Source organism: Lonchura striata, chromosome 2, assembly GCF_050655825.1.
Source record: "Lonchura striata isolate lonStrDom1 chromosome 2, ASM5065582v1, whole genome shotgun sequence".
NCBI lineage: Eukaryota > Metazoa > Chordata > Aves > Passeriformes > Estrildidae > Lonchura > Lonchura striata.
In genome coordinates, this window is record NC_140704.1 from 136,197,657 (window position 1) to 136,212,153 (window position 14,497).

The 14,497-nt window shown below is 42.4% G+C and overlaps 1 protein-coding gene across 4 annotated transcripts; it reads right to left on the reverse strand.

The window, feature by feature from the left end:
• Positions 1 to 6,994: 6,994 nt before the first annotated feature.
• ZNF706 (zinc finger protein 706) lies at positions 6,995 to 14,063 on the reverse strand. Of its 4 annotated transcripts, none has more exons than XM_021529436.4 (4): positions 13,981 to 14,063; positions 10,919 to 11,055; positions 9,604 to 9,711; positions 6,995 to 8,997 (listed from the first exon to the last, which is right to left on the reverse strand). In XM_021529436.4, exons 2-3 carry the CDS (start codon positions 11,051 to 11,053, stop codon positions 9,616 to 9,618), a joined length of 231 nt encoding a protein of 76 aa, XP_021385111.1. In that variant the 5' UTR covers positions 11,054 to 11,055; positions 13,981 to 14,063; the 3' UTR covers positions 6,995 to 8,997; positions 9,604 to 9,615. The 4 variants fall into 4 exon arrangements, with proteins under 4 accessions (XP_021385111.1, XP_085428539.1, XP_085428540.1 ...); XM_085572413.1 differs by having other exon boundaries at positions 13,949 to 14,063; XM_085572414.1 differs by lacking the exon at positions 13,981 to 14,063 and adding an exon at positions 13,552 to 13,699.
• Positions 14,064 to 14,497: the final 434 nt, after the last annotated feature.

Genomic DNA, 14,497 nt, shown 5'->3' on the forward strand with positions numbered 1-14,497 from the left:
GCATATCAATTTGCCTGAAGAGTGGCTTGAGACAGACAGGTCTCAATAAGAATCTTGATTTTAAGTTACATTCTGCACCACCTGTTTCATTATAATCTGCTTCCATTCACTCTCCGAGAGGACAGTGACAACTTTACTTGTTTTAAGAAACTGGACAACTAACCTTTAGGAGGAATAACATTTCAGCACTTTTTCTCATGATCAGTTTTAGCAGCAATGGCAACAAGCTCTTAGTAGAGTTTACATCTGTCTGAGAGCCAGGAGCTCTTGCAAAGAAAACTCTGGAAAGCAGCACATTTTGGCTGTCAAGTTCATAGGTGACAATACTGGTTTTTTGGTGGAACTTTTCAATGTTCCCATTTTTCTGTTCTAGTCTTCTCTTGAATGGGGACTGTTTTCATTTGGGCTTCCTGTTAATTTTCTCCCACAGAGCCTCCTGGAAATGGAAGGACTTTTGCTCTCTCCCTGCCAGCTCTACAGCATGTAATCTGTGGGAGTCAAAATCTGGTCAAAAGCAGGTCATAAACTTCACTGCTGACAATGAAGTCAGCATCAGTTTTGTTAAAGTTCCCATACAGTTTTTCTCTTCCTGCGACACCAATATATACAAGCCTATTCAATTGTACTTGAAGAGATGAATATCTGGGTAAGGATGAGTGCAGCACAAGGAGGTCTGGTATAGACATATCCACAACAAGGAGGGATGGAGAAGAAAAAAATCTCCAAACACTCAAGCACTTAGCACAGTCATTTACCTCATTAGTTAGAGGGATGGTGTGTCAGTACTTGCAAAATATCTGTCATGGGTGCCATATAAAGCACATTTTCATCAAGACCTTGTTAGTTTATTGCCTTTAAATGGACCCTAACCATCATTAGCAATCAATCAATCCTGAGCCAGCCTCAAGTGCTTAAAAGCAAACCTTTCATGTAAGCAAATGGAGAGTGAACTTTCTTACAGTCTAATTAGGATCCTGCCACTGCCTCTCCTCCTTTCCTCATGCAGGGCAGCTGTGAAGGAAAGGTGTTTGTCTTTGCTGAGCTCCTCCAGAAATGCAGACTCCCTGCTGCTTCCCTGATCCCAAACACGAGCTTCCCCATACAGGCACTTCAGTTTGCCAGACTCTTCCATGGGCTGACTGCTCACTTCCCTGACCTTGGGAAAGGGATTCCATACCAAATGCTTCAGTATGAGTTCACCTTCCTGACAAAAAAAAATGCTTGCACCAAAGAAAATTTGTTTTGTAGTTTGGGCATTTCTCAAGTGTTTCTCTATGTCCAGCCGTGCAGGAGGTTATTTTGCAGCCCTGTCCCCCACCATCCCTCATAATGACAGAAAGCACTTCCTCTACCCAGCCATTTTCACAAATAGGAATAACCAAATGGCCTTTAAGATACAGCCCTTTCTACAAATCTGGCTGTCCTTAGCCAAGGTTTTAACAGCAACGGCCTAGTGCCAGTTAGACATGACCAGCTACACTGCTTGTGTGGCTCCATGAGCCTCATGTCCAGAGGGTGGCAGGTCAGGAGTGCAGCCTCAGCAAGCACCTCTGCAGATGCCAGGTTTCTTCTGTCCCTTTGCAAGGAGTGAAAGGTGAAGTCTGGCCACCACTGACTAAAAATAGCACAATCAAGGCAGTATTAGCACGGGACAATTTTACTGTGCTCCTACTCATGCACCCACCACAAGTGGGAAATGGGGCACAACACAGAGAGCTGGATCCTGAAAAAATGGCTAGAGTCACAGAGCAAGCAAGAGGGGTAAATCATTTCAGAAGTGTCTAAGAGAGTGGCATCCAAATCTCTGTCCACAGGGCACTAACCTCTCTGAGGTCCACAGAGTCATATTGCCCACATAGTTTCTAATCAAAAGGTTTATGATAAAAGAAGAAATTGAGGACTGACAGTGACTATGGTCCAAAAACATCTTTTGATTTTATAAACTAGAATTTGTAGTCTGTATTGGTACAGCACTGTATACATTTTCTAGACAGACTACTGCATCTTCCAGCCACACATAAATTGTCTTCTCATATACAGACCTTAGTTACACTGATTTTAGTACAATGTGACATAGATTTTACAAATGTGTTCAAGCTAGCAGCTTTCTGCACATGCAAGTATTTATCACATGATAAAATGAAGTTCCTACTGACTTTAGTGATGTAGAATTCAATTATTGTTTGAGAAAAATACAGGCAAGCTTTGTCCATTTAGAAGTCAGCCCAGAAGCTGAGAAGTTGCCCTCCTTCGCTATTGGTAGTTATGGTACAAACAGTGTCACATTCTTTCAGCTGCTAACAGCTCTTGTTTTCAGATGCACAACAGCAAATTCTTTGAATGATTTACTGCAGCAGCAAAAAGCAGCTGTTTACTATTTCTTAACCTTACTTAACATGGTCTTCAAGAAACACTCTTTCTTTGACCTCAATAAGAATATTCGCTTCTAGCACTGACCTGATAGCAGCAGCAGATGCCCCTTAGAAAATCTCTTAGGCTTAAGCAATTTTAAGTCATAACAAATCTAAATTTACTTTCTAAATTAAAATGCAGCAGGAGAAAACCAGTCAGAAATAAAAATTCTTTTTCCTAAGTTTGTGTGGAAAGAAAAAGGAGCTTCATTGACATCCTGATTAGTCCCCTTACTGCACACAGCCCATAGTGATATAAAATCTGAGTTGTGTCTCCAACAACAGAAAATACAACTGCATTAAGCTTTACTGTAATAAAAGTGAGAAATGATCATAAGAATAATTCTGAATACCATGAAGACACAATCAAACACTTAAGACTTTTTGTGAGTTTTTTTTAAGAAGACATCATTCTTTTATTATTCCTCTGGTTGGAAATACTTAGTTTTCCCTCTTCAAAAGATCCACAAATGTTCACAGGAAATAAAGAAATAAAGCAACCATTTCATAGAAAAATATGCAGTGATTATCAACAGCTAGACAAAATGTGTACCAAAAGAAAATAAAAACTATCAGTAGATAATGGCCACTAAAATTTGAAGGCATATAAGGAGTAAGAAATTAAAAATTAAGGCCTATCCTGATGGTCTACAAGTATGCTGGACAATTAACATGGGTCTGGTGTCCAGGCACACTTTAATTTTGCAAAGCACTGAAAAAGACACAGAGGCGGCTTGTGTACTACTGTTCTATCAGTAAACTAAGGATAAAGCATCAGATATGACCTACTCTTGTGAGGGATTGGATTACACTGGCATCCATACAGAAAAGATAGGCAGCAATGATTAAAGGATAGGGACAGTCTTGAAAACCAGAGGAAGAAATGGCCAGAATGATGTCTGATGAAAAGTCACTCAGGCTTTTAGCCTAATTAGTGCTCTGCAGTTTTATATCCAACATTAACTACTATTGCACATTCAGATTTATCAGACCAGCCTGGTCCTTCTCATTGTTGAACAGATCAGTATGGACTATATAAAGCTTCTGATATCCCAAGAGTGGGCAAACCATGCAAAAAAATATTTCAGAGTTCACCACAGTGGTTGCAAATATAACAACGTGGATCCTGAGAGACAGACAAAAGACTGAGTTTTAGAAGACTCAAAAGTCAACACAGTAACACGTTCATTAGCAGAGTCCAAAAACACAGCTGAGGTTCTAAAAGGCAGATACAAAGACTACACATATCTAAGGAAAGATAAAGTTAAGTATAGGTCCATTACCTGATGAAGAAGGAAAGAAAATGAACGATAAGATTTACAAATAAGTCATCAACAGCATTTTTGACTTCACTCAAAAGTTAACAAACCATGTTAAGATGCTGAAAGAGTAAGCTAAAGTAGTCAGAGGACTTTGATGGAATTCAAGTTGGCAACAGCTAAGAACTCTCATCCTAGGATGCACCAGCAATCAGCCATATCACTAGGGACCATGAATGCTGCTCCCTGAGAACTCACAGAGCACAGGAAACAGCCCAAGAGAGTAGTGGGACAAGCACAAGGAATTTAAAAATAAAGGGACTCTTGTCAGTCAACCTAAATGTGGAAAAGGGCTAGGATAATTTTTATAGAATTCCTGTTGTAAATGCATATGAAGAAGTAACCAAGCAACAGCCAGACAATATGGATTATTCAGGAACAAACTATGCCATACCTTTCATTTCTTTGTGAAAACTGGCCTGGTGGTCACAGGCACACAAGATCCAAATCTCCCTGTTGCTGTAAATGACTTTTACATTGTCAGTCTGCAAAGTCCTCACATGTATGGGGCTCCAATCCATACTCCAATCCATACCACAAAGAGAATCACAGCAGTACAAAGTACTCTCAAGAAGCAAGTACCAAAGGCTTACTGGAGTCTCACAAGATACTCAAGCAAGGTCCTGCAAGGCTTTGCCTGCAATGTATCCCATTAGTGTGTTCATGAACAATACAGACTGAAGAGTAAAAGAGGACACCTGCAATATATCCTCCATAATACCACTTGGATGAACTGTAAAGTTTGGTCTGAGATCCTTGAGAGGCAGGTATGTGGACACTAAATAGAGGTACAAAGTGGACATTATTAGTGGAACCAAAATTAATCTGTGATGTTATTGCAGAAAGCCTAATATAATCCCAGTGTATGCAAGAGCCAGACCTTAGTTGTTCCAGCTACTCTGCACTAGCCTCAGCCAGCACTTTGGGTCATATCTTGGACCATATGATTCAAGAGCACAAACTGTAGAGGATCCAGAGCACCAACAATTGCCAGACTTAGAAAATGTGACCTATGAAGAGTGATTCAATTAGCTGGGTTTACTCTGAAGACTAGAACACAGTAGCAATGGTCAAATAAAGGCACTACTCATCTATTGCCAGTAAGAACAGTAACCAATTTACTTAACTGGCAGGGATACCCTCTTGCTGTGGTAACTGTCCACTTCAGCAGTGGTTACAGCAGTGATACATGCTGCTTACAAGGTCTGGGATCGTGGGATCCCTTTCACTAGAAGCTTTTGAGTTAGAGGAACACTTGGTAGTTCGTGTGGGCAGGTTTTATTCAATCTCAGAGTAGGGAGATGGACTAAATGTATTCCTGAGATTTCCCTTAATCTGTCATCCTCTGAAAGAGCTCCAGCTTTCAGTTATGCTTTGCACACTGATTGTCACAGCTACAAAAAAGGAACACAAAAATGCATGTGCCATGCCATCAAAGTGCTGCATGGACCTTGGCTTTATATATTTAATGGACTGTATGTCTCAGTGGAAAGCTGTGCCGTATTTCCTAAAAAAGCTGAGACACAGCTTGAACAGTTAGATAACTATGTTGGGACAACTATAGATTCCTCCTTTCGCAGTCACCTCAGCGTGAAACTCTACATAAGAGAATTATAAAACATACATACAACCTAATCTACTTTTCTTTGAAAGCTCCCAAGATAACTCTCTCAGTGAGCCTGCCTCTGTTGTGCCTTGTCTATACAAAACCTGTAACACAACAGACAATGTATTAAAAATTTCAAAATAATTTTTTAAACATACAGAAAAATTCCAGACAGCACTTGACACCCTCCCACTGTCTGGACTAGAGCAAAATCGTTGATGATGCTACAGAATATGTAAGATTTGGAGATGAATTCAAAATCCACACCAAAACCTATAAGATTCTAAATAGGCAAATCAAAGGCCCCCAAATTACACACAGCAGAATGTGGCTGGGTAGACAGAAACACAAACTGATCTTTACTTTGCTTGTGGCTCCTATAGGATTAATCAAATTTACTTGTCAGACCCTGGAAGATCACACTTCAAGTGAAGCCCACTAATTCCCTATTTGTTCCTGTGAAAATGGGAAAGCCTATCAAATACCTGATGATAAAAGACATTCCACCTATTAGTTCTTTTTATCCAGATGGGAAAATAAATCATTATACTTTACAGAAATGCCACAAATTCCTTCATTACTGTGTGATTTGCAAACAGCCTGTGATCACTAGCTTTACTTACTTGAGCAGAAGTGTTTTCAGCAAATAACCAAAGGGGGTGGTGTCCAGGGATGTTTCAAGAGCACTGCATAAACTGCTTCCCTAAGGCTACACAGCAACTGTCTCCAACTTCTATCTTGGATTTTTCACGGTAAGAAACTAGAAGCCCTGAGATAGGTAAAGCAAAGGCACAGAAATAAGCCTGAGTAACAAAATTGAAAAACTGTTTTTGATTACTCAGTAGTCCCTATGATGATGGCCTCATCATATCCATACCTGCTAACTTTTTGATCTCTAAGGTGAGACTTTTTTAGAATATTTTAAGCCTCATTTAAAATGTAATTTCAGATACTCCTTAAAGAGATTCACAGAGGATGAAGGCTTCTGAAAATCCAAAATGCCTCTTAAAGTTGCTCCATAAGTATCCATGACAGCTGATGTCCTTACTGACACAGTAAGAGTCCTTCACCTGTATGCGGACCCTGCACAGAAATTAATCTCAAGGGAATACAGGAAACATTCTATATCTATTTTTCTTTGTTGCATAGTTTGACAGCTTCAAGTTACATGGCTATCCACAGCCATGAAATTAATTTTCTAGGTGCAGCAAAAGCAGGCAGGAAATACGACATTTTATCATTTGTATTTTTAATTCTCTTTAATCAGACACATTACAATGCACAACTGTGTCTTTAGCCAGGTATTAGGGTGTGATGTCTTTCAGATCAGGAAGCAATGGAGAACTAGTCCTTCCTCTGATCCTTCAGCTACGAGTATTGCAGGTATTCTGACTGAGGGCTACTGCCACATTTAGTACAGCCTTTGTAACAATTCAGCCACAGCTTTCATTTACTTCCACAATTAGGATGACTGCTATTGCAGCTGGGGATCTTACTGAACTGAGGATCAGCCTGGCCTTCCAACGTGTAAACCCCATCATGTCAGAGGGTATTTTCAACTTGAGCATCATAAGTGTTTTGAAAATACCATTCTAACTGAAGGTAACCATCCCACTAATGATGCAGCTTTCCAGCTCTTCAGTGCTCATTAACAGAGATTGTTTATGAAACAAGTCTTTTATTTAATGCTACACAATCTGAATTGAAGGAATAGAACATTTACTTCACCTCAGGCCCAAGCTTTAGGGATGCATCCCCAAACATTTTCCAGAGTAAAACCAGATTATCAAATACCAATCAGTGCAAGAAACATATTTTCCATTTCTACTCAGCGTATTTTTAGACAAACTACAGAATTAGAACATTGAAGTACCTCTCCCCCATACAGCACATAGGTTGAAAGCAGATTTCTTGCCTTGTGGAGCCAGTTTGTCAGGATGTGTGTACTGATAACATTAAAAAAAAAATTAATGAATTGTTACATTCTGATGTCAGGTGTACAAGTGCAGTAGTGGATTACGCTGAGAAGAACATTATCTATAAAAGTTAAGTGGTATACAGGTTATCCCAGAGTGACTATAATACAGAGAAACTTTATGTCAAAGTAAGTATTTACAGAGATACTGTCACAGCAAAGAGGACAGGAAGCTAGTCTCACAGAAGTAGTTCAATAAAGAGCAAATGAGTGGACAAAGACAAAGATTTTGACTTTATATAATAAAATACCAAGTGCATTCTTTCAAGTGAATGAGTCTTTGAGACTATAGTCCTAGATTTTAGGAAGCTATTTGAAGGTCAGATGTATAGTCCTGCTGCATAGCAAGGGTTACTTGGACTGCCAGAATTTTTACATCTGTTGTGAACTCCACACATCACAGCAATTCTAATACTGCTTCTAACTGCAGGGTCAAAACTAAAACTCTTAAGCCCCCTCCAAAATGCCTAAGATGGTATTTTGTATAATAGACCTTCCAGCACAATTCCGATGTTTCTCCACTACTTTTGTGCTGTACATCTGGGATTAGAACACCGCCCAGAACACTTTAGGGGTAATTGTTTATCTGCTCAAATGGTCTTGGCCAGAGTTATGATCCAGCCTTTTCTTGCCATTGCAACTTTAATCACATCCGATTTCTTTAAGTAGCCATATTATTTTAGTTACTTTGGCTCTTTTCCAACAGGCTTATTTTAAGCTGGTTGTGAAGGAAGGTTATTAATGGCTGGCTATTTTATGTATTCCTTCAAGAGAAAAATAACCAGACACATGTGAGGGGGAACATGCGTGGTTGACTGCTCAAATTAGCATTACAAGTATTTTCAAATCCAGTTTTCAACTAAGAGCAGAGTTGCTTTAACCTAGTATTTGGCAAGCATTTCTTAAGCCAGCATTTCAATCTTGCCACCTCTCAAGCTTCCTCAGCCATCTACCTAAATAGAAAGGGTAACAAGCATAACCAGAGTTCCTCCAGTGCATGACTTCAAGGAACGTGATCCCTCACAGTAAAGGAATCCCATTTGAAATGGCTTGCAGTACTTAAGACTCCAGTACATAGGACAAAAATGTAGAAGGAAGTCTCATGATCCACATGCAGCTGCTCAGGGGTGTGCTGCACCTTGAGCCATCAGCTTGACCACTAGTGGCTGGGCTCAAGCAGGCAGCACACTGGACAGTAAATCTGAGCAGCTTTCCTCTCCACTTCAAGATTAATTTACTGTAATGTACATTACTTGTAGTGGAATGATACTGCTCATTTTTGGCAGGATGGGGAAAATTCCACTTTTGTATTTTTTATTATTTTATAAGGCAGATAATGCAGAAAGGTGAAACAGAATTTCTACAAGGAGTTAATCTGTGATATTGTAAAATCAAAGTACTACTTTATTAAGTGAGTTATTTTACACAATATGAACATCAATATAATTACAATTGTAAAAAATTTTTTATAACAAGTATGGACTGATTTTTTAGGATTTCCAAATAGGGCACAACTGTACATTTACACAGAATTGTCTTTGCATGAAGCCCAAGAGGGAACAGCATAAAAATATGAATGTTTCTGTAGCCCCTTCATTTTTGCTGATCAACAGTTTTAGAAAAGCAGCTGCAGGTTTGTTATGTAAGGTCTGACAGTAGAAGAGTCAATAGGTGTCATGACTTCACCTATAAAAAACAAGAACATCTCGGTTAAGCTGAACCATTACAAAATGCTGCTTACCTCTGATGAACGAAATACCATACTACTGCTTTTCACCTTATTTCAGCCTTTTATTATAACCACTTTCAGTTACAGTCTAACTGCCTACTGGGAAATCTCTTCTACAGCCAACACAGAAATTCAGATTTTTCTGCATTCACTTGCATAGCTGCAGGAAGAAAAAGGCTCAACTGTTGGAAATGTACTAAATGACTGTTTACACTACATGTTTTATAGTAATAGACAGATTGTACTTATGTATTTTGTTCAAAGCAAGACTAACATTTCAAAGCAAGAACTAAATAATGAACTATTCCTACAACACTAAGAATGATCATTTAAAATAACATTAATCCCTTTTAAAACCTCTGGGAACAGTGGAAAGCCACAGACATTTCACCCATGTAAGAACTAGCTTGCTTCTTTCTTCTCTTTTAACAGTTCATGGGTATAACTATAACCTACAGTAGTTTTCATATTATAAGAATTGAAGCAAGTTTTAAGTCACACTTGTAAAAAAATAATTCTTAATACATCTTTCTCAGACATCAATTAAAAATTAAGGTAATGACCTGTAGACAACTTTATGCCTGAACATCAGCCAATTCTGGAGGAAGTGGAGTCTTAGGATGCTTGCTTTCAAAGTGCTGTTTGAAGGTCTTGGGATCCGGCATTTGAGTCTGATTAAAGAGAGACATTAAACTTTATGCACAGTACAAGAGTTAAAAAATACTACAAAACCTAATCCCTGCTATATTTTATTTTCTTTCCCCAGAAGTCAACTACCTCCTTGATAACACATTGTTATAGTGACAGAAGCACCACTAATTTAGCTGCAGGGTAAGATGGAGTATTTAACTGCCTATTTTCAGAGGTGCTTTTAACTATGCTACTATCACACTTGCTTTGGCATGGTCATGAATGGTGTTATTCTGCCTAGGTATCTTCCTGCACATCTTACACTTCACAGGCTGGTTTGGCAGAAAACCTACCTCCTTCACCCTTTCCTTTTTCAACACCTTAAAGGTAAACATTCATCCTTTACAGAATCAAATCTTTATGAAAGCTATTTCTTTAGCTTACCAATAGGCCAAAAAGTTATATGGCATGAACCGAGCCTCCACTTGGCACAAGCTATCTCAGACCTTTGCTACGACACAATTGCAGGCATCAGCTCCCCAAAGTGATTGATATTACAGCCTGATTTCACAACAAGAGGAGCTGGTTACAAGTACTTAAGTAAGCGGCCCTCAACTTGGAACCTTATTTAAGACATTTGAAGTGGCAGATCTATTCTGAGACTGACTATTGACGTGAAAATTGCATGTTTATCCTTCAGCTCCAAAAGAAGCATTTAGGAAAACCAGCCAGAAGGAAAAGGACAATCCGATTACTACTCAAATTTCTTTTTTCTTGTCAAGTAACTTGTTCTAGCAAAAGTTACTGTGTACCAAGCTTACATTAAAGCTTTTGGCACCACCACTTCTCTTTTCTACAGCAACATCATAACCACTGCTTCCAAGACAGGCCAATTCCATCACAACAAAAATACGTTTCCACGTTTCCACATAGAGACTTAACAAGAATTGACTGCACACTTTTTACATGTTCTATCCCATACTAAGAGCACATGCAGACCACTGTAACACAAAAGGCAATACCCAAACCAGACCTGAACATGACCCCTCAGATTTTCTATCTCAATTACCAGTACAGCTGAGTAATCTGTAAGCAAATCACATAACAGATGCACACTCTTCTTATAGCAACAAGCTAGACAACCACTTAAGTATTTTAGTTTCCACTATAAAATCTTCTAAAAATCCTGTTCTCAGCAGGAAGACAGACCTCTCCCTACAAGACTATTTTGACTTTAGTTCCTCTTACCCTACAGACAGTGCAGGTATATATCAAGGCAGCCTTGGCTGCAGCCTTCTGATCATGTCCTTGTTTCTTTTTCTGCTCAGCTTGCTTTTTGGCATTTTTCTGCTGCGACTGAATCTTCTGCTGTCCACGAGCCATATCTACAAACAAAAAGAAGACATTTAGTCTACAAACATGAGAGACTACTGCTGCTATCTGACTGAGGAGCTGTAACCACGAGCACAATGCAGTCACATGTTCTATCCACAAGGCCTACAACTCCCATAACTCAAACACAACAGACATCTGTTCAAGCTCTTTGCTATGTAAAGCCTTTGGGTTCAGTATCATTCTTAAAATAAACACCAGGATTTTTAGGCCATTCTAACATGTCTTCCTCTACTAAGATTCAAGCTCTACTTTTGAAAAGTGTTTTCAATAGTCAGAATAATGAAAAGCTTCCTTTACAGTTAATAGAAACTTATTCTCTTTTACAAAATGTACTGAAAAATTCAGGGGCTTTGTTGTTTGTGTGTTTTTTAAATTAAAGATTAAGACTCAACCTTTACCTCTGGAACTTGAAATAAGTTTCAAGAAAGGCAAATCAAAGTATTACCCAAGATGTATTACTGTCTTCTGGTTTAGGTGCTTGTGAGCTGCTTTGAAGGGGAACTCCAAGAACAATAGGTGACTCCTCTTTATTGAAGGTGATTTTTACAGGTGGCTATTGTATTTTTATTTTCAGCCTCATTTTTGTGTATACGATTTCTTGAAAAAAAAATAGACTGTCCCCATCAGAAGCCATTACTGTATCTAACACAGGAGCACAAAGGAAGTAAGTGCTATTGCCATATGCCATTGCAAGGTCCACCAGAAGACAAAATGAGACAAAAGCATCATAATTCAGGGAGCATCAAGACATCACATTTCACAGTGGCGCACTCCACCTGCATGAAGCCCCTCAGGACACCCAATTCAGTCTTTACACCACCCCCAGAGCACACAGCAGACAGGATTTGGGCACACCAAGAGAACAGGATTCAGCATGTGGTTATATATATGTTATTGTGTCTCTCCCAGACTTCACGGCCCACGCACGGTTCAGTTGTGCAGCTCTCTCAGAAGCACAACAGTGCCCAAGCACAGGACAGCTAGCCAAGTCCATTGTTCTCAGGACAACTGGTAAAGTCTCGTGTTCCCAGGAGGGCAGCTGCTTGGCCACTGCCCCTCTGGGTAACCTGGGCACTCGCCTCAGGTTTGGTACTTGTGGGACAGACATACTGCACGGCTACACCACGCCCCCCATGCAATCCCTCCCATCAGGAGAGGTGATCCCAATGTGGGAGAAAAGCCTATCCAAACAGTGACCAACGTCTAGTAAATGTGCATGAAAAGCCCTTAAAAACCACTATGAAAATTAAGTTTCTATGAAACATCAACAACATGTGAAAATTCGCTGGTATTGTGGGGATTTTTGGGCATGTGCCTAACATGTGAGCAAAACAATGGCCCAGAGACCCAGAACAGCTCTTGTGGATTGAGAGACACCTCTGAGGCCACAGCCCTGGTCTTTCATGGCATCAAACACCACCATGCAGCCCTCTGCAGAAGTATTAGACTACATCTTCAGGGTTCCCTCCTCTTCCCCCACCAGTTTCTCTGAAAGAGAATTCAGAAGTCCATACAGCTAATACACTGAACACAAGTTCCATTAACAAGATAGAAGTACATGTGGCATCCAACAGTTTCCATAAGATACAACACTCAATGTCAGTAAGACTAAAAGTGCCAGTCTATGTTTCACTGGATGCTACAACGACTCCAGAGAACCCCAGCCAGGGCCTCATGCTGTTTATATACAGCACAGCTCAATCTGAACACTGACTCCCACTTAAAATTAAATATATATATATATTGCCAATACCTTTGCATACACAAAAAAGTACACTAGGTTTTATTTCACTTCTATTTAGGTGATGCTCACAATTAGCATTACAGCAATCGTCCAGGAGTCAAATGGTTCCTGACAGAAAATACTCAGATGTAACAAAAAAGAATTCTTTTCACAAAGTGTTTGCATATTACTTTGTATTTTGGTGCCTTGATAAGTACAACATTACGACAGTCAACCACATTGAGCTTTTATGTACTTGGCAACTGCTGGTTTTAGTTAAGTCACAGACAAGAAAACACGACCACAAACATTTGCTCAAAAATATCAACCACCACACAATGTCTGGGACCAAAAATCCGAGAGTTTAAATACCACAAGTTATATTAATACAGCTGAAACGGAGTGTTTCTGAAACAGAGAGAAGAAAGGTTTAGACTACTATTATTCTAAGAAAGTAACAAAAAAAAAAAAAAAAAATCCCAAAGCTCGCTTAAAAGAATGATGAGTTCATCTATAAAGCCAAATCACTAATTTCAATTGCACAACGCATTTAAGTGTTGTTTTTCCTATCAGGCACACCCTCACAGAGTCCAGCAGACCAGCCCGCTGTCCCCAAATAAAGAACGCGCGAGCACGTAGGAAACAGAACACACGGAAAAAAATCTGCTGCCAGATCGTAACAGGATTTTTTGCTGCCAAATCATAACAGCAGCAGCACGGGCAGTGTCGGGAAGCGAGGCTGAAACCCGCAGCACAGCCATACCTCGCGCGGGGTCATTTCCTCGTAAGTAGCCAGAACCCGAGCGGAGTCCCACTCCTAAAGCCGGGCCCCGCCAGCTGCTGCCGCTGTCACCTCCCGGGGCGCGGGCGGCCCGCGGGCTCCCCGCCGGAGCGCGGGGCTCGGCGGCCGCTGCGCTCGGGCCGCCCCGCCGGGCCCGGCCTGCGGCGCGCAGGGAGCGGGGCGGCCGCGGCCCTCGGGCGGGCCCGGCGCGGCGCAGCCCCAGCGGGCGCCCCACGGCGGGAGGTGACCAGGGAACGACAGACGGACGGAGGCCGCAGCCGGGGAGCGGCGGCCCGCCGGCGGAGCGCGCCGCGCTCCCGGGCCGGGCCGGGCCGGGCCGCCCCCCTTCCCCCGGGCCAGGACTGCTCCCCTTCCCCACCTCCTCGGCTCCGCTGCCCCGGCGCTGCTCACCCGTGCGGGATCCGGGCTAGGCGGCCCTGCCGAGCGCAGTGGAGGCTCCGCGCGGCCCCGGCGCCGCCGCTCGGGAGGAGAACGAGGAGGAGGAGGAGGGACGGGACCGGCAGTGCGCGCGCGCCGGGCCCGCCCCCGCGCCGCGCGCCCCGGGCGGCGCTGGCCAATGGCGGCGCGCGGCCGTTACATAACGCCGGCTGGGGGCAGCGCCGCCCGCCGCGTGCGGGGCCGCGGGTTCGCGTCCCGGCGGCGGAGCCCTGCGGGGTTCCACCGCGAGCGGCCGGGCTGGGTGGCTGAGCCCGGCTTTGGGACCCCCCTGCGCCGCTGCGGGCAGGGCCGCGCCGGAGCCCCGCGCTGGGCGGGCCCATCCTGGGGCGCACCGGGATCAGCCGGGACAGGCAGGCTTGCCCCGCCCGGTGCCCGGGAGCGCCGCCCCGGCGGAGCCGCGGCGGGCGGTTCCAGCGCGGCCCTCGGCCGGCGGGCCCGCTGCCAGCCGCGTTCCCGTGCGCTCAGCCTG

Bases quoted from the DNA above. Each gene is read 5' to 3' on its own strand.
- ZNF706 (XM_021529436.4), bottom strand. From the start codon at position 11,053: ATGGCTCGTGGACAGCAGAAGATTCAGTCGCAGCAGAAAAATGCCAAA. The intron at 9,712-10,918 runs GTAAGAGGAACT...CTCTTTAATCAG, and splicing joins ATACCTGCACTGTCTGTAGG to ACTCAAATGCCGGATCCCAA.